The sequence below is a fragment of the Callithrix jacchus genome, chromosome 2, assembly GCF_049354715.1.
Source record: "Callithrix jacchus isolate 240 chromosome 2, calJac240_pri, whole genome shotgun sequence".
NCBI classification, from domain to species: Eukaryota; Metazoa; Chordata; class Mammalia; order Primates; family Cebidae; genus Callithrix; species Callithrix jacchus.
Window position 1 is genome coordinate 86,555,791 of NC_133503.1, and position 26,483 is coordinate 86,582,273.

The following is a 26,483-nucleotide window of genomic DNA, read 5'->3' on the forward strand; positions in this document are numbered from 1 at the left end:
TTAATAAAAAGTGAATACAAAATATAATAAATATTGACTCACCAACTTTCTCTGGATCCGATACACCAATTTCTATGTCAAAAATATCTCCATTTGCTTCTTCTTCAATCTAGAAAGTATAATTTTTTTGGCATTAAAGATTATAATTTATTGTCATGATATTAAACTGATTTTATCATCTATTTTCTGTAAGAGTCACTGCCACAACAAATAATTTAGCCACTCAGCACTTCATTTGTGAAAAGCAATAAAAACTTTCACATTTCCTGACTTTGTAAATAAAATACATACATACATACACACACACACACACACACACACACACACACACACACACACATGAAAAAGACCATTTGGAGAAACAATTTTTTTTAAAGACAGTCTCATTCTGTTGCCCAGGTGCTGTGGCTCAATCTCAGCTCACTGCAATCTCTGCCTCCCAAGTTTAAGCAATTCTCATGCCTTAGCCTTCCAAGTAGCAGGGATTACAGGTGTCTGCCACCACACCTGGGTGATTTTTGTATTTTTAGTAGAAATGAGGTTTCACTATGTTGGCCAGGCTGGTTTCGAACTCCTGACCTTAGGTGATCTGCCCACCTTGACCTCCTAAAGTGCTGGGATTATAGGCATGAACCACTGTGCCTGGCCCAAAATCTTGTGTTTTTATAATCCTCAGATGTATAAAAAAATGTCTTAGCCTTTTTGTACAAATATTGTGGAAATTTTTGTTCTATATACTGAATCTTCAGATTCAGATTTAAAAATTACCTCCTTAATTAATTTTAATACTAGCATTTTTCAAAGTTGTATCTCCGCTCTTTAACAACAAGGAGGTAGGTAGTCATTACTTTCATCAGCAGAATCTTACAAACCAGCAGAAGTGATTACACTGAAAAGCAACTTTAGCATCAAGACTTCTCTAATTTTTATCTAATAAACACATGTTCTTCTGTAAGCCAAGGAAAGCACTATAAACCTCATTGAAAAAGCAGTAAGTGGGAAAAATGATAACCCTATGAGACTTCATAGAAGCCCTTGTAAATGTCATTATAAATAAAAAATCCAAACAATAGCTCTGCGGGAAAGCTTTGTTATTCTCTAGCAGAAAGCTCAGAGATTATTCAACTTTGCGAATTTTTGAAAGCAATTATTAATAGCCTAACGTTCTCTAAATGAAAAGTGTTTCCAACCATTCTTGTTTTATTTCACAGTTGTCTTCTTAGATATTTTTAAAGTAAAACTGAAAAATCATTATATAAAAAGTATATAAATTCTAAGTGTACAGTTCAATAAACCTTCCCAAAGTGAACACATCTTTGTAACCAGAACCTTGATCAGAAATAAGCATCATCACTACAGCCCAGGAGGCCCTCTTATGCTTCCCCTCCAGTTACAACCCATTCTTTTTTTTTTTCTTTAGACAGAGTCTCACTCTGTCTCCTAGGCTGCAGTGCAGTGGCAAGATCTTGGCTCACTGCAACCTCCACTTCCTGGGTTCAAGCAATTTTTCTGCCTCAGTCTCCCGAGTAGCTGGGATTACAAGCATTTGTTACCACGCCCAGCTAATTTTTGTATTTTTAGTAGAGACGGGGTTTCACCATGTTGGTCAGGCTGGTCTCAAAATCCTGACCTTGTGATCTGCCTGCCTTGGCCTCCTAAAGTGCTGGGGTTACAGGCATGAGCCACCGCACCTACATTTTTTACCTGCCAACATAACCACTTTCTGGACATCCAACACTATACCTTAGTTATACCTGCTTTTAAAGTTCATATATTAGAATTATGTAAGTATTCTTCTATGTCTTACTTCTTTCCCTTAATATTATGTTTGTGAGATTATTCATATCTTTTGTGTGGTTGTTACTTAATTATGGTCATCTTTATGACATATTTCCATGAATAACTTTTAAATATATAATTGTCATTAAAATAACCTCCACATAATTTTTCTTTTCCAAATTCATCTTGTCAGAAATTATTGCCAAATTAAGAGAATGTACCTTTAACTGATATACATTCCCCCTTCTTTTTCAATAGCAACCTTTAAGTATTAACAGTATTTATTACAAATTTTATCAAATAAATAAACTCAAAAATATCGCTTTTTTGTGATTAACCATTTTCAAAGCACTTTTATATACCATCTGACCAACAGAGAAACCTGGGGAAACACGAACTATCATCATAAAGTCAGAAATGACAAACTCCTTCACTTAAGAAGGTAAATGATATGCCCAGGTCACTGGGTAGAATGGGGGAGATAAAATTAGAAGCCAGATCCCATAACTTACTTAGTTCAATGTTCTATTCCCAAAATGTCTGAAAGGCTTTGATTAGCAATGACTAACAGGAGAGTGATGTTGGGTAGCGGGGGAAAAAAAGTATATATTTACATATTAATTTAGAATACACTTTTCTGTACCTCTTCCCTGGATCTATCAAAGATCACGGGAGCAGACATACTCTTTGATTCAATTCTAGGAGCAATGAGTGTAGTAGGAGTGACAGGTGTGACTGCAGGAGAAGGTTCCGAGGAGAGGATAGGTTCCCTTTCAGGGCTGTCCAAAGAAACTTCTTCGGTGGCTTCTAGACATAGATTAAACAAGTTAGTTTAAGAACACTGGCAACAAAACCCCCAATATTCTACATAGCAGTTAATGGATTATGAAAAAATGTTTTTATATTACCCACAAATATCGAAAATGTCATTTAAAAATAATTGTCACAAAGGAATTTCATGCATCCTTCCTTTATCATAACTTTAAAACCAACTGTAACTTTGTTAGTTTCAGAAAGAATCCTATTAAGTTAGCTTAATTATCTACACTAGTGGTAAGGATAAGGCTGAAAGAAAAGCAATGATGTAAATGATTCCACATTTGTGCTTGGATTTGTAACATCTATGTGGTAAGTTACCTTTCAAATATGTATTCACACTAATATTATGATTATTTTATACATATAAACAAAAATTGTATGGCAGAAGTCTGCCCAGAAGTGTTTCAACTTGGATTAAAAATTGGCTATGGAAAACCCACAAAGTTAGTAATCTAAAGCAATTAATTGCTAAAGGTTATTGGATATTAGTTGGATACACAAATATGACACAAAGCAAACAGGTATTTAGGTTTTAAATTAAAATACGCATTCACTTGAAAAATCTAATACTAATAATTTTTAAAACTCAAACCAAATCAATAAACTGAACATCTGCAGGTTACATAACACTGCAGATGTTCAGTACATGGAAAAACACATGGAAAAAAAAAGTACCATGGAAAAACACAAAAAAAGTAAAATATCATACCTGCCCTAAGAGTTTATAATCTAGTTCGGGAAAACAAGACATAAACATGTGGGATGTTAAATAATAATAAAAGAGTTAAATAATAGCCAGGCAAACAATGAAAAGAATATTACAAGACATCCAATTACTATACGAACTACTGAACAAACACTACAATTTGAGTTGAGACAGGAGACAAAAATCAGGAACAGTTTATAAAATGGATCTGAGAAGACTGAGATGGGTAGAGAAAAAATGAGGGAAGAATTCCATGAAAATGGAATAATGACATATGCAAAAAGCAGAGCCAGGAAAAGGGTAAATTACAATTGGTGGGCATAATGTAAACTACAATTTGCTGGTTTGTAGAACTGATACTATGAAAGGAAGGCAGGACTTCAAGGAAAACATAGGATCAGACCAGTGGTTTCTAACCTGAGGTTCTTAGATTCTTAGATGGTGGTAATGATAGTCAGTGAACCATTTTAATTTTAATGCCTCAAGGTAAATCAATAATAGCATGTTTACCTGAAATAAGGTTATACATGTTAATATTTTATCAAGCTATTCTTACTGATTATCTCATGTTGATGAGAGCCTTATTTGGTATACATTGCTTTGCTTTTTCATATTAAAAGTGAAAATGTTCAATAACTAAAAATCTTTCAAACTGCAGTAACCAGAGGAGGGAAAACGGACTATAGATGCTGTAACAGGCTATAGCTAAGCCTACTATAACAAAATAAAAGCTTATATGCAACTTCAGGCTGTGATGATTGCTGGTATTCATTACTATTTTTGTAAGAAATAAGACCAATGAGGAATATGATACAGTAAAAAAAACACAGTATATCGAAGCTAGGAGGTATGAGATCTTTACAACAATAAGCAAAACAGAAGCACCAAACAAAACAAAACCCTCAGAGTTTGAAGGAGGCACTGTTATGTGGCAAGACTCACAGACAAAATACGGTGAGAATAGCTTTATTGAGAAATCAGTACAGATAAAGTCATTTAAACTTTTTAATCACATTTTACTTTACTGATACTGGGTTTTGTGTTATTTACGCTAACAGGCTGCTTCATTCAAAAACTGTAGGATTTAGATTCAACATACTAATATATAATGTCTTAAATATTCTTCATGACACTTTTAGCTTAAGTAAACCAACATATTACAAATTCACAAGGTTTAATTTAAAGCAAACTTAAAAGGTTCAGGAAGATGTCTCACAGGTGCTAACTATAAATATTAACTTTTCCTTGAAGACATACTTTGAGACAAGTATAAACTGATTATGTCAATGTCACTAGAGCAGTATCTATATTCTCTCCTCTGGCATAAGAGAAACAATAAAGTACAGGTTTCTTATTACTGGACAATACTTTTCACCATCCTGGTAACATATGCTGCTCTCTATTTTACTTTTCTAGACCCATACTCCTCCATAGAGGGAGGAATGCTACACCTGCTAAAGTGTATTATGAATAAGAACCAAGTGTAATATTCATTCATTCACTCACAAAAAAATGATCAGATTAGGTCTTCGATCACTTAATGATATCATGAAATACAGCTGAGTTTAAAATGAAAGCTAAAGCATAAAAAGTGTTTCTATTTTTACATCAACAAAGGAGATAGATGACTATGTTTATTGTTCTTTAGTTCCCATCTCTCTCTTTTTTAAGCAAACAATAACAGTCACTGTATTTGATTCACTGAATTTAGTATAGACTGTTAAGTAGAATAAAACACTATAAAGATTTTTCTGGCTGGGCTCAATGGCTCACACCTGTAATCCCAATACTTTGGGAGGCCCAGGTGGGAGGATTGTTTGAGGCCAGGAGATCAAGACCAGCCTGGGCAACATAGCAAGACCCCATCTCTACAAAACATGAATAAATTAGCCAGATATGGTGGCACATGTCTATAGTCTTAGCTACTTGAAAAGCAGGGGTGGGAGAATTGTTTGTGCCCAGGAGTTCGAAGCTGCTATGAGCTATGATGGCGCCACTATACTCCAGCTTGGGTGACAGAGACCCTGTATTTAAAAATTTTTTTCTAATCAAGTTAAGGGGCAAATATCACCATATAGTCCTCACTTGGCTAACTCTCTGATCAGCTAGCTGTGCATAGTGTTAAAAAAAAAAACTTTGCATGTACACAAACACACACAGACACAGTTCTGTTTTGCTCTTGTCCCACAGGCTGGAGTGCAAGGTGCGATCTCGGCTAACTGTAACCTTCACCTCCCGGGTTCAAGCGATTCTCCTGTCTCAGACCCCCAAGTAGCTGGGATTACAGGCATGCGCCACCATGCTGGCTAATGTTTTGTATTTTTAGCAGAGGTTTCACTATGTTGGCCAGCTGGTCTCAAACTCCTGACCTCAGGTGATCCACCCACCTCGGCCTCCTAAAGTGCTGGGATTACAGGCATGAGCCACCAGTTCTCTTGTTACAGTAAGATTTAAATGTATTCATCTACATAGAATTCCGAGATTATAGAGTAAAGGAATCTTTAATAAAATGGATAATTTGAAACCTCTATGTATGACCTTATACTATTAAAAGAATACACAGAATTTTAGATTAGAAGTTGATTCATAGAGAAAGAACTTCTGTCATCTTTTAGCTTAAAATACAAATATCATGAGACAACTTTGAAAGATTACCTGAAAAAAAGTCAATGAGAGGACACAATAACAAATACTGAAACACTAAAACTTTGGTTAACTGTGATTTGGATTCTATGTTGTTAGGTGGCTTAAAATTTCAAAAAGAACATGACTGATATTTGGTATCATACTTTTAATTCTGTAACATAATAAAATATGTGAATTATTCTGCAGTGACAACTTCTCATGGAATGAATCAAGCTGGAAATTATATGGATTTTTGTGGAGGATTTTTATCTTCAAACATATTTGTACAAAAACAGAATGGTTTGAATACTGAATCACTATGAAAGTTAAGTACATAATTATTAATTTTTTTAATCTTTTTTTCTTTTTCATATGAGATGAATAATGTGCCAAAACTGTAGCAAGGTTTGAGGGAGGCATATCTCACAGATTAGTGTGAAGTCTCAATCTTACAAGTTAAAAATGTTTAGCATGAAAATCCCAAGCCATGAGCCACAAAAGAATCCACCCATATTAAGTTTTAACTCAGTGAAGGCCAGTTCTGTTAAATTAGGCTATAAAAAATAAAGAAAATAAAATTTACCATTTTCATTTCTCAAGTCATTAATTTTAAGGAAGATGTTGCTTTCTAATATTAAAACATTAATTTTAATTTTAAAGCACATAATTGTTTAAGAGAGTCCTTTTTTTTTTTAAGTTAGGATGAATTAAACCACATCCTGCCCCTATACAAAAAACAAATTCCTTAAGCATCAAATTATTCACCTAAAAGTGGGTCAAATGGAACAGACAGTAAATAGTTCAGCAATTTATTAAAACAGCTTTCAAATATAAATAGATTACAGAATAATTTTTAAATTCACAGTTTAATTTTGCTTTGTGACATCTTCTAAGTAATAAAAAAGTACAATCACTGCTATGTCTCAGAGTATCACAACCATTAATCTTTTGAATCGAGTACTGCCCCCCAATCGAACTATAATAAATAATTTATTTTCAAATGCTTAAATCCAGAAAGAACCACATTTTTGCTTCTCTTGACAGTCCACATTTTTTGTAGAGTGATATGAATGGAAATTCCCCAACCTTTTAAGTTGTTACAAGAGCTGCCACTAACACTTTACAACACAGCATTTCAGTTTTGTTTTAGATAATATCTTCTATCTAATAGAAAATATACTGCAATTGGCCATTATTAAAAAATAAAGACATGACAATTACCTGCAAAAAGATCTTCTCTGTCATCATCTAGCACAACTTCCGTGGCTTTTGGACCATTGGAGTTTGCACTAATATCTTCTGCAGGAAGACTAGCTGGTTCTGGAGATGATGGACTTGACTGTTAAAAAAGAATAATAGGTAATGATCGGCATGTTTATCTGTTGTAATTCTGTCACCATGTACTACAGGAATAGAACATTCTCTTGATAAGAAGGGAGGTAAGAACAAGAATAGCCATCTATATTTCCTTCTCTGAGAGTAAGAATGAACTAATAACAAGCTTTTAACTCATCATCTTTCTTTTATTTTTTGAGATGGAGTTTCACTCTTGTTGCCCAGGCTGGAGTGCAATGACGCGATCACAGCTCACTGCAACCTCCACCTCCTGGGTTCAAGCATTCTCCTGCCTCAACCTCCTGAGTAGCAAGGATTATAGACATGTACCAGCACGCCCAGCTAATTTTGTATTTTTAGTAGAGAGAAGGTTTCTCCATGTTGGTCAGGCTGGTCTTGAACTCCCAACACCAGATGATCTAATTCATCATCTTTTTTAACAAAAAGTCACTTGTGATTTAAAAAAGAAACTTTTTTTTTCCTTTTTATTTTTTGAGACAAGGTCTCACTCTATGGCCCAGGCTAGAGGGTAGTTTTGTAATCTTGGTTCACTGCAGCCTTAACGTGCCAGGCTCAAATGATTTGGGTTCACTGCAGCCTTGACCTTCCAGGCTCAAAGGATCCTCCCACCTCAGCCTCCTGAGTAGCTGGGACTAAAAGCACACGTCATCATATCTGTTTTTTTTTTTTTTTTTTTAAGAGATGGGGTTTCACCATGTGCCCAGGATTGAACTCCTGAGCTCAAGTGATCCTTCCACCTCAGCCTTCCAAAGTGCTAGGATTATAGGTGTGTGCCACCACCCCTGGCCAGAACCTTTTCTAGTCATCCTTTTAGAGGTACTAAGTTGTTTGTTATGCTGAGTTATAATTGACAAAAACCAAATCTAATATTTTACACAGTCATATACAATAGAATCAAAACCATGTAACGTTCCTTGATTTTCAAAAATTCCTATTTTTTTGTTATTGCCAAGGTGTTTTTTTTTTTCCCCTGGTGGGGGGTGGATATACCCAAACATCAAAATTCCACATGACTCAACAGATCTTGAAAACATGTTGCATGTCCTAGAAGTTCAAAACACTACTGCTTTACTATAAGAGGAAAGCTTAATACTAGCTGAATCAAGTCCAATAATTCTAAAGTTTCTATCACTTCAAACTAAAAATACACCCTCTCAAGACATTTATATTTCATCTACACTAATGACTATGACTATTCTTGCACTTTTTTTTTTTGAGATGGAGTCTTACTCTATTGCCCAGGCTGGAGTACAATGGTGCAATCTTGGCTCACTGCAACCTCTGCCTCCTGGATTCAAGTGATTCTCCTGCCTCAGCATCCCAAATAGCTGGGATTACAGGTATGCAGCACCATGCCTGCATAATTTTTTTATTTTCAGTAGAGACAGGATTTCACCATGTTGATCAGGCTGGTCTTGAACTTAACCTCAGGTAATCCATCCACCTCAGCCTCCCAAAGTGCTAGGGTAACAGGCGTGAGCCACTCTCATACTTCTTTAACCTTAAAGTATAATGATTAACATAATGACACCTAGATTGTGTAGCTTTTCTCTTTATTATGGTTTTCTTACAATACTTAAAATCAGGACTTAAAAAAACTTTTTATTGAAATATAACACAAAAAAACTGTATAAATCAAAAGTATACAGCTAGATAGTTTTAAAAAACTCAACGTACCTCTGCAAATGCCCTTGGATCAAGAAAGACCATTACCATCAAACCTAGAAGTTCCACTTACGCTCCCTCCCATTCTTTACCATGCAGGCATCCATGAGCATAGATTAGCTATTCCTAATTTTGCTCTTCATAAAATAGAGCCACACAGTACATATTTTTGGTTTGGTTTTTGGCCCTAATGTTACTATGCATGTAAGATTCTTCCATATTCTTCTGTGTAGTATTAGACCACTCATTCTCATAAATGTATAGTATTCCATTGTGTGAATACCACACTTGAGCCATTCTAGTGTTGATAAGCATTTGGGTGGTTAACAGTTTTTTTTTACTATTAATACTACCAATGGTGCTGCTATGAACTTTCTAGTTCATCTTTTAGTGAACATGTGAACAAATATGTTTGTATAAACCTAAGAGTGGAATAGCTGGATCACAGGGGATATGAATGTTCAGCTTTAGAAGATATTAGTAAATAATCTTTTAAAGTGGTTGTATAATTTCACAGACCCACCAGCAGCATAGAAACTCTGTTGCTCCAATTCTTTCTCAACATTTTGATACATTCCATTTTTTGCCACTTTGCTACTCTAGCATCTAGAGCATGTATGACTGTGTTCTGAATTTGCATTTCCCTGATGAATAATGATGGTGAGCAATTTTTCATGTTTAAAGGCAATTTGGATATCCTTTTGTGAAGAGTCTCTTCAAATATTTTGTTCATTTTTCTACTGTTCTTATTAATTTGTAGAAGTTCTTTATATATTTTGGATAAAATTTTTTTTGTCAGGTATGTATCAATAATTTAGTCTCCCAACCTTTGGCTTACCTTTTTACGTTCTTAATGGTAGATTTTGCAATAGAATTTCTTCATTAAAGGCAAATTACACCAATTTTTTCTTTTATAGTTGCTAAGCATTTATTTATTTTTTTTTTTTTTGAAACTTAAGTTTCACTCTTGTTGCCCAGGCTAGAGTGCAATGGTACAATCTTGGCTCACTGTAACCCCCGCCTCCTGGGTTCAAGCAATCCTCCTGCCTCAGCTCTCCAAGTAGCTGGGACTACAAGTGCCTGCCACAACGCCCAGCTAATTTTTTTCACCATGTTGGTCAGGCTGGTCTAGACCTCCTGACCTCAGGTGACCTACCTGCTTCAGCCTCCCAAAGTGCTGGGAATACAGGTGTGGGCCACCATGCCTAGCAGTTACTAAGGATTTTGTAGGATCAATAGTCTCTTGATGCCACTTTAATTAATAAGATTTTCTCATCAGCTTTTTAAGTAAACTATTCTCAATGGCACAAAGACATCTCTTTAGAACACTCAAAAGCAGTTTCAAACCCTAATAGGAAAATTTAAAGAGGCTTTCTTTTCTCTCAGGAGCTAGTTCTTAAAGTCCCAAATTTTCACAAAAGTGGGCCTCTCTTTAACTTAGCAACTTTCACTTGGGAATTTAAAGAACAAGTAAGTTAATCCTGAAAGTGCTCCTAATAACCTAAACTGTAACTCTAGACAAGTCTGGGTGATTGGCCTATATGTTTCCATAGAATACCTACTTCTGTCATAATTTCTCTTACCACATTATAATTATTATCTGTTTATAGACTGCAAGCTGTATAAGGAAAGGAAGAGTATTTCATCTTGTTCACTACTTTTTACTCACTATCTGGCAGCAAAACACTCAATGACTATCATTTAATAGTTTTAAGAAAACAATGGTGGATATGTCAAAGAATTAACTACAGGTTTGTCAATCAGATGGTCTATATTGCTATAAAAATTAAAATAGCCTAGAGTGCATCCACATAAAAATATGGCACAGTGGCTCAAATATCTATTAATGATAAAAATTCTCAGTAAACTAGTAACAGAGGATATGCTGATAAAGAATTTCTACAGAAAGCCTACAGCTAACATTGTACTTAAGGGTGAGAAATTTGAAGCTTTTCCACCTAGATGAGGAACAAGACAAGGATGTCCCCTTTTATCACTTTCTTTTCAACTGAAAGTTCTAGCTGCATGAAAAAAGACAAGAAAAGGAAGTAAAAGGCAGACAGACTGGGAAGAAGAAATAGTAACTGCCTTTCTCTGTAGGTGATACAATTCAGAAATCCAGATATTTTCCCAAAGTCCTACTTCTCTCTTATCACACACATCTTCCATATCTAGCCAATTCCCATATCTTCTTTTTTTTTTAAATTTTTATTGCATTTTAGGTTTTGGGGTACATGTGCAGAACATGCAAGACAGTTGCATAGGTACACACATGGCAGTGCGTTTTGCTTCCTTTCTCCCCTTCACCCACATTTAGCATTTCTCCCCAGGCTATCCCTCCCCAGGTCCCCTTCCCGCTGGCCCTCCCCTTTTCCCCCCAATAGACCTCAGTGTTTAGTACTCCCCTCCCTGTGTCCATCTGTTCTCATTTTTCATCACCCACCTATGAGTGAGAATATGCGGTATTTCATTTTCTGTTCTTGTGTCAGTTTGCTGAGAATGATGTTCTCCAGATTCATCCATGTCCATACAAACGACACAAACTCATAATTTCTGATTGCTGCATAATACTCCATGGTGTATATGTGCCACATTTTCCCAATCCAGTCTGTCATCAATGGGCATTTGGGTTGATTCCAGGTCTTTGCTATTGTAAACAGTGCTGCAATGAACATTCGTGTGCATGTGTCCTTATAGTAGAACGATTTATAGTCCTTTGGATATATACCCAGTAATGGGATTGCTGGGTCAAATGGAATTTCTATTTCTAAGGCCTTGAGGAATCGCCACACTGTCTTCCACAATGGTTGAACTAATTTACACTCCCACCAACAGTGTAAAAGTGTTCCTTTTTCTCCACATCCTCTCCAGCAACCAGTACTATATTGAATAGGAGTGGTGAAAGAGGGCATCCTTGTCTAGTGCCGGATTTCAAAGGGAATGCTTCCAGTTTTTGCACATTCAGTATAATATTGGCTGTTGGTTTGTCATAAATAGCTTTTATTACTTTGAGATACGTTCCATCGATACCGAGTTTATTGAGGGTTTTTAGCATAAAGGGCTGTTGAATTTTGTCAAATGCCTTCTCTGCATCAATTGAGATAATCATGTGGTTTTTGTTTTTGGTTCTGTTTATGTGGTGAATTACATTTATAGACTTGCGTATGTTGAACCAGCCTTGCATCCCCGGGATGAATCCTACTTGATCATGATGGATAAGTTTTTTGATTTGCTGTTGCAATCGGCTTGCCAATATTTTATTGAAGATTTTTGCGTCTATGTTCATCATGGATATTGGCCTGAAGTTTTCTTTTCTCGTTGGGTCTCTGCCGGGTTTTGGTATCAGGATGATGTTGGTCTCATAAAATGATTTGGGAAGGATTCCCTCTTTTTGGATTATTTGGAATCGTTTCAGAAGGAATGGTACCAGCTCCTCTTTGTGTGTCTGGTAGAATTCGGCTGTGAACCCATCTGGTCCTGGGCTTTTTTTGTGTGGTAGGCTCTTAATTGCTGCCTCGACTTCTGACCTTGTTATTGGTCTATTCATAGTTTCAGCTTCCTCCTGGTTTAGGCTAGGGAGGACACAGGAGTCCAGGAATTTATCCATTTCTTCCAGGTTTACTAGTTTATGTGCATAGGGTTGTTTGTAATATTCTCTGATGATGGTTTGAATTTCTGTGGAATCTGTGGTGATTTCCCCTTTATCATTTTTTATTGCATCTATTTGGTTGTTCTCTCTTTTCTTTTTAATCAATCTGGCTAGTGGTCTGTCTATTTTGTTGATCTTTTCAAAAAACCAGCTCTTGGATTTATTGATTTTTTTGAAGGGATTTTCGTGTCTCTATCTCCTTCAGTTCAGCTCTGATCTTAGTTATTTCTTGTCTTCTGCTGGGTTTTGAGTTTTTTTGATCTTGCTCCTCTAGCTCTTTCAATTTTGACGATAGGGTGTCAATTTTGGATCTCTCCATTCTCCTCATATGGACACTTATTGCTGTATATTTTCCTCTAGAGACTGCTTTAAATGTGTCCCTGAGATTCTGGCATGTTGTGTCTTCGTTCACATTGGTTTTGAAGAACTTCTTTATTTCTGCCTTCATTTCATTGTTTATCCAGTCAACATTCAAGAGCCAGTTGTTCAGTTTCCATGAAGCTGTGCGGTTCTGGGTTGGTTTCTGAATTCTGAGTTCTAACTTGATTGCACTGTGGTCTGAGAGACTGTTTGTTATGATTTCCATTGTTTTGCATTTGCTGAGGAGTGCTTTACTTCCAATTATGTGGTCAATTTTAGAGTAGGTGTGATGTGGTGCTGAGAAGAATGTATATTCTGTGGATTTGGGGTGGAGAGTTCTGTAAATGTCTATCAGGTTTGCTTGCTCCAGGTCTGAGTTCAAACCCTGGATATCCTTGTTGATTTTCTGTCTGGTTGATCTGTCTAATATTAACAGTGGAGTGTTAAAGTCTCCCACTATTATTGTGTGGGAGTCTACGTCTCTTTGTAAGTCATTAAGAACTTGCCTTATGTATCTGGGTGCTCCTGTATTGGGTCCATATATGTTAAGGATCGTTAGCTCTTCTTGTTGTATCTATCCTTTTACCATTATGTAATGGCCTTCTTTGTCTCTTTTGATCTTTGTTGCTTTAAAGTCTATTTTATCAGAGATGAGAATTGCAACTCCTGCTTTTTTTTTGCTCTCTATTTGCTTGGTAAATCTTCCTCCATCCCTTTATTTTGAGCCTTCGTGTATCCTTGCCTGTGAGATGGGTTTCCTGGATACAGCACACTGATGGGTTTTGGATTTTTATCCAATTTGCCAGTCTGTGTCTTTTGATTGGTGCATTTAGTCCATTTACATTTAGGGTTAATATTGTTATGTGTGAATTTGATACTGCCATTTTGATGCTAGCTGGCTGTTTTGCCCATTCGTTGTTGTAGATTCTTCATTATGTTGATGCTCTTTAGCATTTAGTGTGATTTTGGAATGGCTGGTACTGGTTGTTCCTTTCTATGTGTAGTGCCTCTTTCAGGAGCTCTTGTAAAGCAGGCCTGGTGGTGACAAAATCTCTGAGTACTTGCTTGTTCACAAAGGATTTTCTTTTTCCTTCACTTATGAAGCTCAGTTTGGCTGGATATGAAATTCTGGGTTGAAAGTTCTTTTCTTTAAGGATGTTGAATATTGGCCCACACTCTCTTCTGGCTTGTAGTGTTTCTGCTGAGAGATCTGCTGTGAGTCTGATGGGCTTCCCTTTGTGGGTGATCCGACCTTTCTCTCTGGCTGCCCTTAGTATTTTCTCCTTTATTTCAACCTTGTTGAATCTGACAATTATGTCCCTTGGGGTTGCTCTTCTTGCAGAATATCTTTGTGGTGTTCTCTGTATTTCCTGCATTTGAGTGTTGGCCTGTCTTGCTAGGTGGGGGAAATTTTCCTGGATGATGTCCTGAAGAGTATTTTCCAGCTTGGATTCATTCTCTTCGTCACATTCTGGTACGCCTATCAAACGTAGGTTAGGTCTCTTCACATAGTCCCACATTTCTTGGAGACTTTGTTCATTCCTTTTTGTGCTTTTTTCTCTGATCTTGGTTTCTCGTTTTATTTCATTGAGTTGATCTTCGACTTCTGATATTCTTTCTTCTGCTTGGTCAATTCAACTGTTGAAACTTGTGCATGCTTTGTGATGTTCTTGTGTTTTTCAGCTCCTTTAATTCATTAATATTCCTCTCTAAGGTATCCATTCTTGTTATCATTTCCTCGAATCTTTTTTCAAGTTTCTTAGTTTCTTTGCATTGATTTAAAACATGTTCTTTTAGCTCACAAAAGTTTCTCATTATCCACCTTCTGAAGTCTAATTCTGTCATTTCATCACAGTCATTCTCCATCCAGCTTTGTTCCCTTGCTGGTGAGGAGTTTTGGTCCTTTGTAGGAGGCGAGGTGTTCTGGTTTCTGGCGTTTTCCTCCTTTTTGCGCTGTTTTCTTCCCATCTTTGTGGATTTATCCACCTGTCGTCTGTGTAGTTGCTGACTTTTCGATTGGGTCTCTGAGTGGACACCCAGATTGTTGATGATGAAGTATTTCTATTACTTGGTTTTCCTTCTACCAGTCTAGCCCCTCCACTGTATAACTGCTGAGGTCCACTCCAGGCCCTGCTTGTCTGGGGTGCACCTATAGCAGCTGTGGAACAGTGAGGGATGCTACCAGTTTCTTTTTCTGCTATCTTTGTCCCAGAATGATGCCTGCCAAATGTCAGTCTTCTGGATATAGAGGGGTCAGGGAGCTGCTTGAGGAGACAGTCTGTACTTTATAGGAGCTCAAGTGCTGGGCTGTGAGCTCTGTTGTTCATTCAGGGCTGTTAGGTTGCTACGTTTAATTCTGCTGCAACAGAACTCATAAAAAAACCCTTTTTTTCTCAGATGCTCTGTCTCGGGGGGGTTGGGGCTTTCTTTGTGAGTGTCCATTGTGCTGTCCTGCCCAGCTAGGAGGCAGTCTAGTCACTATTTGCCTGCTGAGGCTCCGCCCTGCTGGTGTGAGGTTCGCCCTATTGCTGCATGCTCTGCGCTTCTGCTGCAGTCTCCGCCCTGCTGCCACGGGCTATGCCCTGCGGCAGAGTCTCTCTGTTGCAGCGGGTTTCCTCGGCAACGGGCATCAGCAATGGGCGTGGACCTCAGTAGGGGCGGATTGCCTCGGTAATGGCGGACTACCCTCCCCCATGGAGCTGCACCGTACTGGGTTCAGCTGTGTCCTAAGGGAACCTCTCCACCAGGAGCGTTTGGAATCTCCTTTTTGTTTGTCCCACTGTGCTACCCCAAACGCTGTTTTCCTGGAATCTCCTGGGCTGGCTCACTGTCCAAGTTCCATTCAGTCTCAAGTTCAGCCCTCTCAAGTCTCAGATTGCCAGTTCAACAGGGCACCCGGACCAGTGCGCTTTGTGCGGAGCGCTGTGTAGCACCACTGCGCTACAGCGCCGGCCACTGGCCGCACCGGCTGCCAGCTGCACCAGCCAAAACCTCTGCCTGGCGTCCTGTGTCTCTTTTATACCTGGGAATTTCCCCGTTCTGTGGGCAACAAAGATCCATGTGGAAATGCGGCCCTGACTCACCCTCTCCGCGCATTCACCGAGAGCTTCAATCCTGGCTTGTTCTCACTGCGCCATCTTGAGTCCTCCCTCCCAATTCCCATATCTTCTATCCTCACTATCTCTCATTTCTGTGTATCGCCACTGCCACAACCCAAAACCATTTTTTTTTCTGCCCAAAGTGAACTGTCTTCCTAACTTCTTCCCCAACTTCCAGTATATTCTTCCTATTGTTACAAGGAAATCTAAAAATCTATGTGTTGCTCATAGTTCTTCAATGACTTTCCATTATCTATGGTCTAAAACCTAAACTCCTTTGCATGCATACAAGGCTCATAGTAGCAAACTCTGTCTTTCCCATACAGCCTCATATGCAACCACACACCATTTTCCTATGATTTGCATTTTACGCTCACTGATGTAATAAAAAATTGTTTGGAGTTCTCCCAACTTATCACACTGAATTCTATTTTGCTTTTGTAGAAAACAGAAACACAAAGAGATCATGTTGCAGCCAAGATGGAGTGTGGTAGTTAGGCCCCAAGAGGGGCCACCCACAATGATCCCTACCTCCGAGTATCCACATCTTTGTATAGTACCCTCCCACAGTGTACCAACATATTTGTGTGACCAACAGCACACTACATAAATTATAGTATGTCACTTCTGATATTAGGTTATAAATGACTGTGTGTGTCCTAGCACTTGGGAGGCCAAGGCAGGTGGATCACAAGATTGAGGACCATCCTGTCCAACATGGTAAAACCCTGTCTCTACTAAAAATACAACAATTAGCCAGGCAGGGTGGTATGTGCCTGTATCCAGGAGGCTGAGGCTGGAGATTCGCTTAAACCTGGGAGGTGGAGGCTGCAGCAAGCCGAAATACCGCCAATGCATTCCGGCCTGGCAACAGAGCAAGACTGTCTCAAAAAAAAAAAAAAAAAATTCTCTTACTGGCTGGGTACGGTGGCTCACGCCTATAATCCCAGTACTTTGGGAGGCTGAGGCAGGTGGATCACAAGGTCAGGAGTTCAAGACCAGCCTGGCCAAGATGTTGAAACCCCGTCTCTACTAAAAATACAAAAATTAGCTGGGCACTGTGGCACGCACCTGTAAGCCCAGCTACTCAGGAGGCTGAGGCAGGAGAATCGCTCGAACCTGGGGGGCAGAGGTTGCAGTGAGCTGAGATCGCACCACTGCACTCCAGCCTGGGTGAAAGACTGAGACTCTGTCCCAAAAAAAAAAACAAAGAATTCTCTTACCATCATCAAATTAAACTAGAAATCAGTAATAGCTATCTGGAAAATCCTCAAAATTTGGAAATTAAATAACATACTTCTAAATAACTCCTAAGTCAAATGAGAGTCACAAGGGAAACTAGAAATTATTTTAAAATGAAAGAAAACAAAAATACAATATCAAAATTTGTGGAACACAGCCAAAGCAGTCCTTAGAGAGAAATACAAAGCTAAACAGCAACAGTGGGGGAAAAAAGTCTCAAATCAATGATCCAAGCTTCTACTTTAAGAAACTAGAAAAGCAGGCTTGGTACAGTGGCTCACACTTGTAATTCTAGCATTTTGGGAGGCCAAGATAAGAGGGCTACTTGAGGCCAGGAGTTCAACAGCAGCCTGGGCAATATAGTGAGACCCTGTCTCCAGAGAAAAATAAAAAATTTTAAAATTAACACAAGAAAGTATCAGAGCAAATTAAACACAAAGCAAGCAGAAGAAAGAAAATAAAGAGCAGAAATCAATGAAATTCATAACAGAAAGAATGGGGAAAAAAAATCAATGAAAGCAAAAGCTAAGTGTTTGAAAAGATCCTAAGAGGGTTTCAAACCTCTATCAAATTAAAATAAATACATAAATAAACAATCAGAAAATGTAAATTACCAGTATCCGGAATAAAAAGAAAAGCATACCATCCACAGACTCCACAAACATGATAATAGGATAAGTACTATGACAAACAGTATGCCCATTTCATAACTGAGACTATAAATTCCTTAAAAGATACATACTTCAAAAGTTCACCATGAAGTATTCCTGAATTTTAAAAATTGAATTTGTCATTAAAAGCCTTCCAACAAATAAAACTACAGTTCAGATGATTTCATTAGTAAATTCTATCAACATTTAGGGAAGACGTAAACCTAATTCCATACAACCTCTTCAAGAATGTGGGATAAGACTAAACACTCACCAAATCACTTAATGAGGCTAGCATTTCTAAAATGAAAACCAAAGACATTTGAAAAAGAAAACACAAATATCTGTCATGAACATAGACACAATAGTCTAAACAAAATCTAGCAAATTACATCCAGCAATATGTAAAAAGGATAAATACATTATGATTGTGTGGAGCTTATCCTAGGAATGCAATGCTGCTTCAGCCTTTTTGAAACAGTTTGAAAATCATTCTGAGGGTGGGGGGTTAAAAAAAAGAAAGAAAAGAAAATCAATATAATCTACCTTATCAATAAACTAAAGAAGAAAACTACATGATTATTATAATGAATACAGAAAAATTAACATCCATTCATGGATAAAAACTCAGAAAACCAGAAACAGAAGAGATCTTTTCATTTGATTATACTCATTAAAAAAAACCCTACAGATAATATCTTCTTCTGAGATCATGAAAAAGGAAAGAATATTCACTATCACCACTTTTGGTCCTAGCTAACCATTAGGACAAGAGAAAAAAGCACTATCACCACTTTTATTCAATATTATACTAGTGATCCTAGCTAACCATTAGGACAAGAGAAAGAAAGGTATAAGCCTGAAAGAAGAAAATAAAACTCCAATCACAAACAATATGATTATCCACATAGAAAATCACTAGACTCTACAAAAACCCACAAAACCTAGTAAGTGTTTAGACAGTATGCTGAAAGCTACAAACATTAGTGAAAAAAATAAGATCTTACTAAATAAATGGAGGCTCAACACTGTTAATGGGTTAATTCTCCTGAATCTACTTTATGAATTCAACACAATCTCAATTAAAATCTCAGCAGCATATTTCAAAGAAATAATTCTAAAATTATATGAAAAAGCAAAAAGAACTAGAATAGCAAAGGCAATTTTTAAAATAACAAAGTCAGAGGAGTCATTCAACTTAAAGATTCAGATTAAGTAATCAAGACAATGTAGACTAGGAAGGGATTCTCAATAGATCAATGAAACAATACAGAAATAGGTCGACCTGGCCTGGCACAGTGAATCATGCCTGTAATTCCAGCACTTTGGGAGGCCGAGGTAGGGAGATCAAGAAGTCAAGAGATCAAGACCAACCTAGCCAACATTGTGAAACCTAAAATACAAAAAATACAAAAATTAGCTGGGCGTGGTGGCATTCACCTGTAGTCCCAACTACTCAAGAGGCTGAGGCAAGAGAATCACTTGAACCCAGGAGGCAGAGGTTGCAGTGAGCCAAGATCGTGCCACTGCACTCCAGCCTGGTGACTGAGCGAGACCATCTCAAAAAAAAAAAAAGAAAAAAGAAAAAAAGAAATAGGTTAATCCACACATATGCGGTCAGTTAATTTCTGAAAAAGACAACCCAATAAAGAAAGGCTAGACTGTCAACAAATAGTCCCGGAATAATTAAGTATCTGTATTTTAAAAAAAGAACGTTAACCCATACCTTATACAAAAATTAACTCAACAGGAATCCTAAATGTAAAACCTAAAATTATAACCCCTTTAGATAGTGGGTTAAAGTTAGCAAAGGATTTCATATATATGACATCTAAGATACTATCAATGAAAAAGAAAAGATAGCTTTCCTTTATAACAAAATGTTAAACATCTGCTCTAAGATACTGCTAATTGAACAAAAACACAAGTCACCAGCAGGGAGCGGTGATTCATGCCTGTAATCCCACCAGCACTTTGGGAGGCCAAGGCAGGTGGATCACGAGGTCAAGAGATTGAGACCATCCTAGCCAACATGGTGAAAGCCCATCTCTGCTAAAAATACAAAAAAAGGGCCGGGCGTGGTGGCTCAAGCCTGTAATCCCAGCACTTTGGGAGGCTGAGGTGGGTGGATCATGAGGTCAAGAGATCAAGACCATCCTGGTCAACATGGTGAAACCCAGTCTCTACTAAAAATACAAAAAATTAGCTGGGCATGGTGGCGCGTGCCTGTAATCGCAGCTACTCAGGAGGCTGAGGCAGGAGAATTGCCTGAACCCAGGAGGCAGAGGTTGCAGTGAGCCGAGATTGCGCCATTGCACTCCAGCCTGGGTAACAAGAGCGAAACTCCGTCTCAAAAAAAAAAAAAAAAAAAATTATCTAGGCATGGTAGCGCATGCCTGTAGTCCTAGCTACTCAGGAGGCTGAGGCAGGAGAATCGCTTGAATCCAGGAGGTGGAGGCTGCAGTGAGCCAAGATCATGCCACTGTACTCCAGCCTGTCCATGCAATATGACTCTGCATCAAAAAAAAAAAAAAAAAAAAAAAAAAAAAACAGTGCCTCCAACTCATTTTGGGAAACCAGTCTGGCAACTCTTCAAATTATTAAACAAGGAGTTACCACATAACCCAGCAATTCCACTTGTACACGAATTTGTAGAACAGCATTATTCGCAAGAGCCAAAAGGTGAGAAACACCCACATGTCCATCAACAAATGGTTAAACAAACTGTGGCACAGCCAGACCATAGAATATTATTTAGTCATATAAAATAATTAAGTATTGATACATGCTACAGACCGTGAAACCACTGTACCAAAGGAAAAAAGCCCATCACAAAAGACCATATATCATACAGTTCATCCATATTAAGTCCAAAATAGGGAACTCTATAAAGACAGAAAGTAGATCAGTGGTTGCTTAGAGTTGAGGGCAAAGAGGATGAGGGAATTAGGGTGTGGGATGATAGCTAAAGGGTACAGGGTATCTTTTTGAGGTGATGTTGGACATATCAGTGAATAGAGTAGAAACCATTAAACTGTACCTATCAAATGGGTAAATTGTATGGTATATAAATTATATCTCAACACAGCTGTTTTTAAAAAGGAACCAGGTAGTTAATATAAATTCCTGATTTAAAAAAAAAAAAAATGCCATCTTCTACTCCACGCAAAACGCTACTTAAAGGTCAAGCACTGTTAAGCTTAGGGTTGTGCCATTTAAGGAATAAAACAGTACTCATAAACAACTTAAAGCCTTGCCTCTCAGGTACCATAAAAGAACAAGCTTCTAACAGATTTTTTCCCTTCTCATTCCTTTCTCTGTTTCCATCCTTTTTCTGTTTTATAGTCACAATAGAAACTTACAGTAGGGGTCTGAAATATTTTATTTACTGATAGGGCTTTATGTGAGCTCCTATTAATTTTCAAAGGGGAGGAATTTAATATTGGGTTAAAAAATATACACGTAAGAAAAAAAATTCTCAATATCACTAACCATCAGCGAAATACAAATCAAAACCACAATAAGGTATCATCTCACCCCAGTCAGAATAGCTATTAAAAAGTCGAAAAATAGGGCATGGTAGCACATGCCTGTATTCCCAGCTACTCAGAAGGCTGAGGCAGGAGAATCACTTGAGCGTGGGAGGTGGAGATTACAGTGATTCGAGATCAAACCACTGCACTCCAGCCTGGGTGACACAGCAAGACTGTCTCAAAAATAAATAAATAAATAAATAAATAAATAAATAAATAAAAACAAATAAAAACTAAAAGTCAAAAAATAACAAATGCTAGCAAGGATGTGAATCTCTTATACACTGCTGATGGGAATGTAATTAGTATAGCCATTATGGAAAACAGTATGGAGTTTAAAATACAACTACCATATGATCCAGCAATCCCACTACTGGGTAAATATCTAAAGTAAAAGAAATAAGTATGTTGGAGGTATCTGTGCTCCCATGTTTACTGCAACACTATTCACAATAGCCAAGATTTGGAAGTAATCTAAGTATCATCAACAGATGAATGGATTAAGAACATGTGGTATATACACATGATGGAATATTACTCAACTACAAAAAGGAATGAAATCCTGTCATTTGCAACAACATGGATGAGCTTGGAGGACATTATGTTAAGTGAAATAAGCCAGGCACAGAAAGACAAAAACCGCATGTTCTCACTCATATGCAGAAGTTAAAAAAGTTGACTTTATGTAAGTATAAAGTAGACGAGTCATTACTAGAGTCTGGGAAGGGGCAGTAGTAAAAAATGGGGTAACATATAAAATTACAGCTAAATAGGAAGAATAAATTGTCATGTTCTAGAACACCATACATTGATTAAAATTAACAACAATTTACTGATATTTGCAAAGGGCTAGATGACCAGATTTTGAATGTTCCTAACACAACAACTGATAAATGTTTGAGGTAATGGATAAGCTAATTACCCTGATTTGATCATTACACATTGTACACATGTATTAAAACATCATACTGTATTCCATAAATATGTACATTATGTGTCAATTAAAAATAGTAAGAGTAAAAAATACACTACGTGTACAGATACACTAACACATAGGCATTATAAGTTTAACAAGTATGCCATTGAAGCTTTTCACTTAAATTTCAATTGATCTTCACTTAATATGATTATCATTTAAATTTCAATTGATCCCCCTGCAAATTACATGCGCTCAAATGAAAAAGTTCCTACATGAATAATATAATAAACTCTGACTTACTTAAGTTAAAAGACATTCATTTATATATCTTACTTTCAATTTTATGTTTTAGGTAGTATATGTTTTCTTACGTAATAACTATTCAAGTCTGAAGATCTACATCAGAATCACCTAGGGCCTTGCAACTCAATGTTGTCTGTGGACCAGAAGCACTAATATCAGGAAAGCTTGTTAAAAATGCAGAATATTGGGCTCCCAGTCCTACAGAATCGGAATTTGCGCTTCAACAAGATCCCTATCTATAAAGATTGCAAAACACAGATCTACAACACTTATTAAACATGCAGTTTCCAGTGAGGTACAGGCATCTGCATTTTAAAGATGAATAGTGTGGATTCTCTAGCACACTACAGTTTGAAAAGCACTGTTTAAAAGAAAAGTGAAGTACTGAAAGAACATTCCTCTAAAACAGTTTTGATATACTAAGAAATACTGCTAAGCCTGTAATCCCAGCACTTTGGGAGGCGGAGGCGGGTGGATCACAAGGTCAAGAGATCGAGACCATCCTGATCAACATGGTGAAACCCCGTCGCTACTAAAAAAAACACAAAAAATTAGCTGGGCATGGTGATGTGTGCCTGTAATCCCAGCTACTCAGGAGGCTGAGTCAAGAGAATTGCCTGAACCCAGGAGCCGGAGGTTGCAGTGAGCCGAGATCGTGCCATTTGCACTCCAGCCTGGGTAACAAGAGCGAAACTCCGTCAAAAAAAAAAAAAAAAAAAAAAAAAGGAAATACTGCTATATATCCTTCCCAAGTTTGAAAAGAAAAAAAAAAAATCTGACTTTACAAATCTCATAGCCACACCACCTTCCGAAAATTAGTAACCGAAATGAGTACATTGAATAAAGGGCTGAGATGAACAATCAAAAACAAATGTGTTTACAACTTTCACAGAGCATTACATTAATTACTGAAAAAAGGCTAAACACTCTGCTTTTTTTTTTTTTTCCTTTTTTGCTTTGAGCAAAAATCAAGAAAACACTGTTTTGTTTTTAAAGATGGGGTTTCACCATGTTGGTCAGGCTGGTCTTGAACTCCCGACCTCAGGTGATCCGCCCGCCTTGGCCTCCAAAGTGCTTGGATTACAGGTGTGGGCCACCGCGCCCGGCCAACATTCTGTTTTTCAAAAAAGTTCAGTGGGGTGCAGTGGCTCACTCCTGTAATCCCAGCACTTTGGAAGACTGAGGTGGGTGGATCACGAGGTCAGGCGATCTAGACCATCCTAGCCAACATGGTGAAACCCTGTCTCTACTAAAATACAGAAAATTAGCCGGGCATGCTGGCACGCGTCTGTAGTCCCAGCTACTTGGGAGGCTGAGGCAGGAAAATCACTTGAACCCGGGAGGCGGAGGTTGCAGTGAGCCGAGATCGCGCCACTGCACTCCAGCCTGGCGACAGCGCAAGACTCCATCTCAAAAAAAAAAAGTTCCAACCACATGGGAAACATAGATTATAGTTCTTTTTACTCAAGTCTAAACAACCCCCAACAGAACACTTAGCATTCTAGTTTACACTACAGTCAATCAAGTTTGTCCTGATTCTTGCTGGTAGAAAAACTACATCCTCCAAAAGGAATACAGGTCTTAGGATCCTGCACACTTTCAACACATGGACACATTAAAATACCTGTTTAGTAAGTATAAAGGGCTAAAAGGATACTAATCTCCGAAAATATATTATGCACAATAATTTTTACTAATTTTAGGGGGTGCTGGTTTTAACTCAAGCACACTTTTACTATTAGGTTGGTGGGTGCAAAAGTCATTGCAGCTTTTGGCTATTAAAATTATTTTTGCATCAACCTAATAAAGGCAAATTTTCAAGATTTCTGAGAGACACAAAGAAGATCAGGACACTAACACTAGCCACAGGAACCTATAACCTGAGGGGAGGTAGGGTTTGTCTGGGACACAGCACATGCAATTAGCAAAATGTGATCAGTGCTGAAAACCGTTACCGGGTTTCCAGTTTCAGGTAACTGAATTTCAGATAATGGATATTTTACAGTAACAATTGATTTAGTGCAGAGTTGAACAAGCCAAGAAAGCTTATTAAAAGTACTTTATAAGGAAGTACAGCCTACAGTAAACAATTCTCTGGGAAATTTCTTACATCTTAATTCACATACACACACTTAAAATTGGGCAGTGAGGTGTGTGTGGGTACTCTCATCAAATGCAAAGCAATTCAAATGTGAACTGGATACAGGAGGCCCAACAGAGTTAAGTTCACAGAGGGTGTTTCCTCTAACAAAAACAGGAACACACAGCTTCAGAGATCGCTGATCATGCGAGAAAAGAGGAAAAAGGAGTGGAGATCTGTTTCTATTTCTCCCTTGGTAACTTAGGGAAAAAAAAACCCAAACACAACAGCAGTTTCCTGGACTAATCCCGCCTTCAGCTTTACATTTCATAAATACTATGACCTTTTAAAAGTCTAGGAACTAAAGACAAACAACAACAGGCAAATACATATACCCATTTAGCAGTCCAAATCAGAAGCCGTTCCCTCAAGGGTCACCAGTAGTCCGTGAAGGACTATTCCTGGGAGAGTGCACCCATTCGCTCCCCACAGACCCTCAGCGCTCACTTCACTGAGCTCCCCTGGCAGCGGCACACCCTCCCTTGGGAAAGGAAAAGTGTCTCTCCAGAAGGGCTACCGAAGCCCCCATGGAGCTCCTTGGAGGTTTACTGGGATGCAGAGCAAGCCCTTTTCTGGCTTGGAAGAGGAGGAGGTGCAAGTGACACCGAGAAAGGCCAGCTGAGCTGGGAAAGGGCGCTGCAATGTCCCGGCCCCTCAGAGGATTAAGTCGGCACCCCGGGCCGCAGGCTGCTCTCCTGAGGAGGCCTTGCCGCTCAACCCAGGCCACAGCCCTCTGACAGGCACCGGAGGTGGGGACCGCGTCACAGGTGTCACCCCAAGACGGTCCTTGCAAACCCGGGGAGGGGGGTGGAGAGGACAAGTCGGGGCAGAGGAAAGGCACCTAAAGGTGAGACGCGCTGCAGCGGCGCAGCGCAGCACCCACAGCGACGCGGTCTCACCTCTAGCGTGGAGACAGTGCTGGTGAACAGGTCCTCTCCATCTTCCAGCTCCTCAAAGTCGGTGGGCTTTCCGTCCCTCAGCGGAGGAGGTTCCCTCTCGGCCGCCATCTTCGCTCGCCGGGACGACTGAGCGAGCTGGGCCTAGCGGACCGGTCACGTGAGCACGCACGGCTGGGCCCGCGCCGACCCGCCAGCTGCCCCGCCCCCAGCCGGCCTCTTACAGCCCCGCCCAGCCGCGCTTGGCCCCGCCCCCGGCCTCTGGACGGCGCCCACCAGGAGCTGCTCTCGCCCCGCCCCTTTGTCCCGCCTCCTCTCAGCAGGTCCGGGACGTGGACTACTTTTCGCCGCCGACTTGATGATCTGATTTATGTGGCAGAATCTTGGACTTTATTACCACATCACCTTCTTGGCGGGACTGGGCTAAATGACTTCTGTTGGCATTACCAGTTTTTAAATCTTCTGTAGGAAGTGGAAGAGCCTGGGGACCAGTCTTTGGGCTTGGATTGCACACAGACTGAGGGCGAGATTCAGTATTGGTGGGCAAGAGACACATACTGTCTCTTAGATCTCTCTAGAACTGTCCAGTAGAACTTTCTGGCATGATGGAAATGTTTTCTATCTGTGCTGTTCAATACAGTAAGCTACCAGCCACCTGTGACCCCTGAATGCTTGAAATGTGGCTGGTGTGTGGAACTCAGTTTTAAAATTTTATTTAATTTTAATTAATTTAAATCTAATTA

The 26,483-nt window shown here is 38.7% G+C and overlaps 1 protein-coding gene and 1 pseudogene across 1 annotated transcript in view; both read right to left on the bottom strand.

Annotated features, from left to right (window-relative positions):
• SNX2 (sorting nexin 2) overlaps positions 1–25,871 on the bottom strand; it is a 55,595-nt gene extending 29,724 nt beyond the window's left edge. The window contains exons 1-4 of the mRNA XM_002744664.4: positions 25,744–25,871; positions 7,151–7,268; positions 2,423–2,586; positions 43–109 (exon numbers count right to left, since the gene is read on the bottom strand). Coding sequence (XP_002744710.1) covers positions 43–109; positions 2,423–2,586; positions 7,151–7,268; positions 25,744–25,851 — 457 coding nt within the window. The 5' untranslated portion in view covers positions 25,852–25,871. The remainder of the gene's footprint in view (positions 1–42; positions 110–2,422; positions 2,587–7,150; positions 7,269–25,743) is intronic.
• Positions 6,301–6,433, bottom strand: LOC118151998 (small nucleolar RNA U13; annotated as a pseudogene).
• Positions 25,872–26,483: the final 612 nt, after the last annotated feature.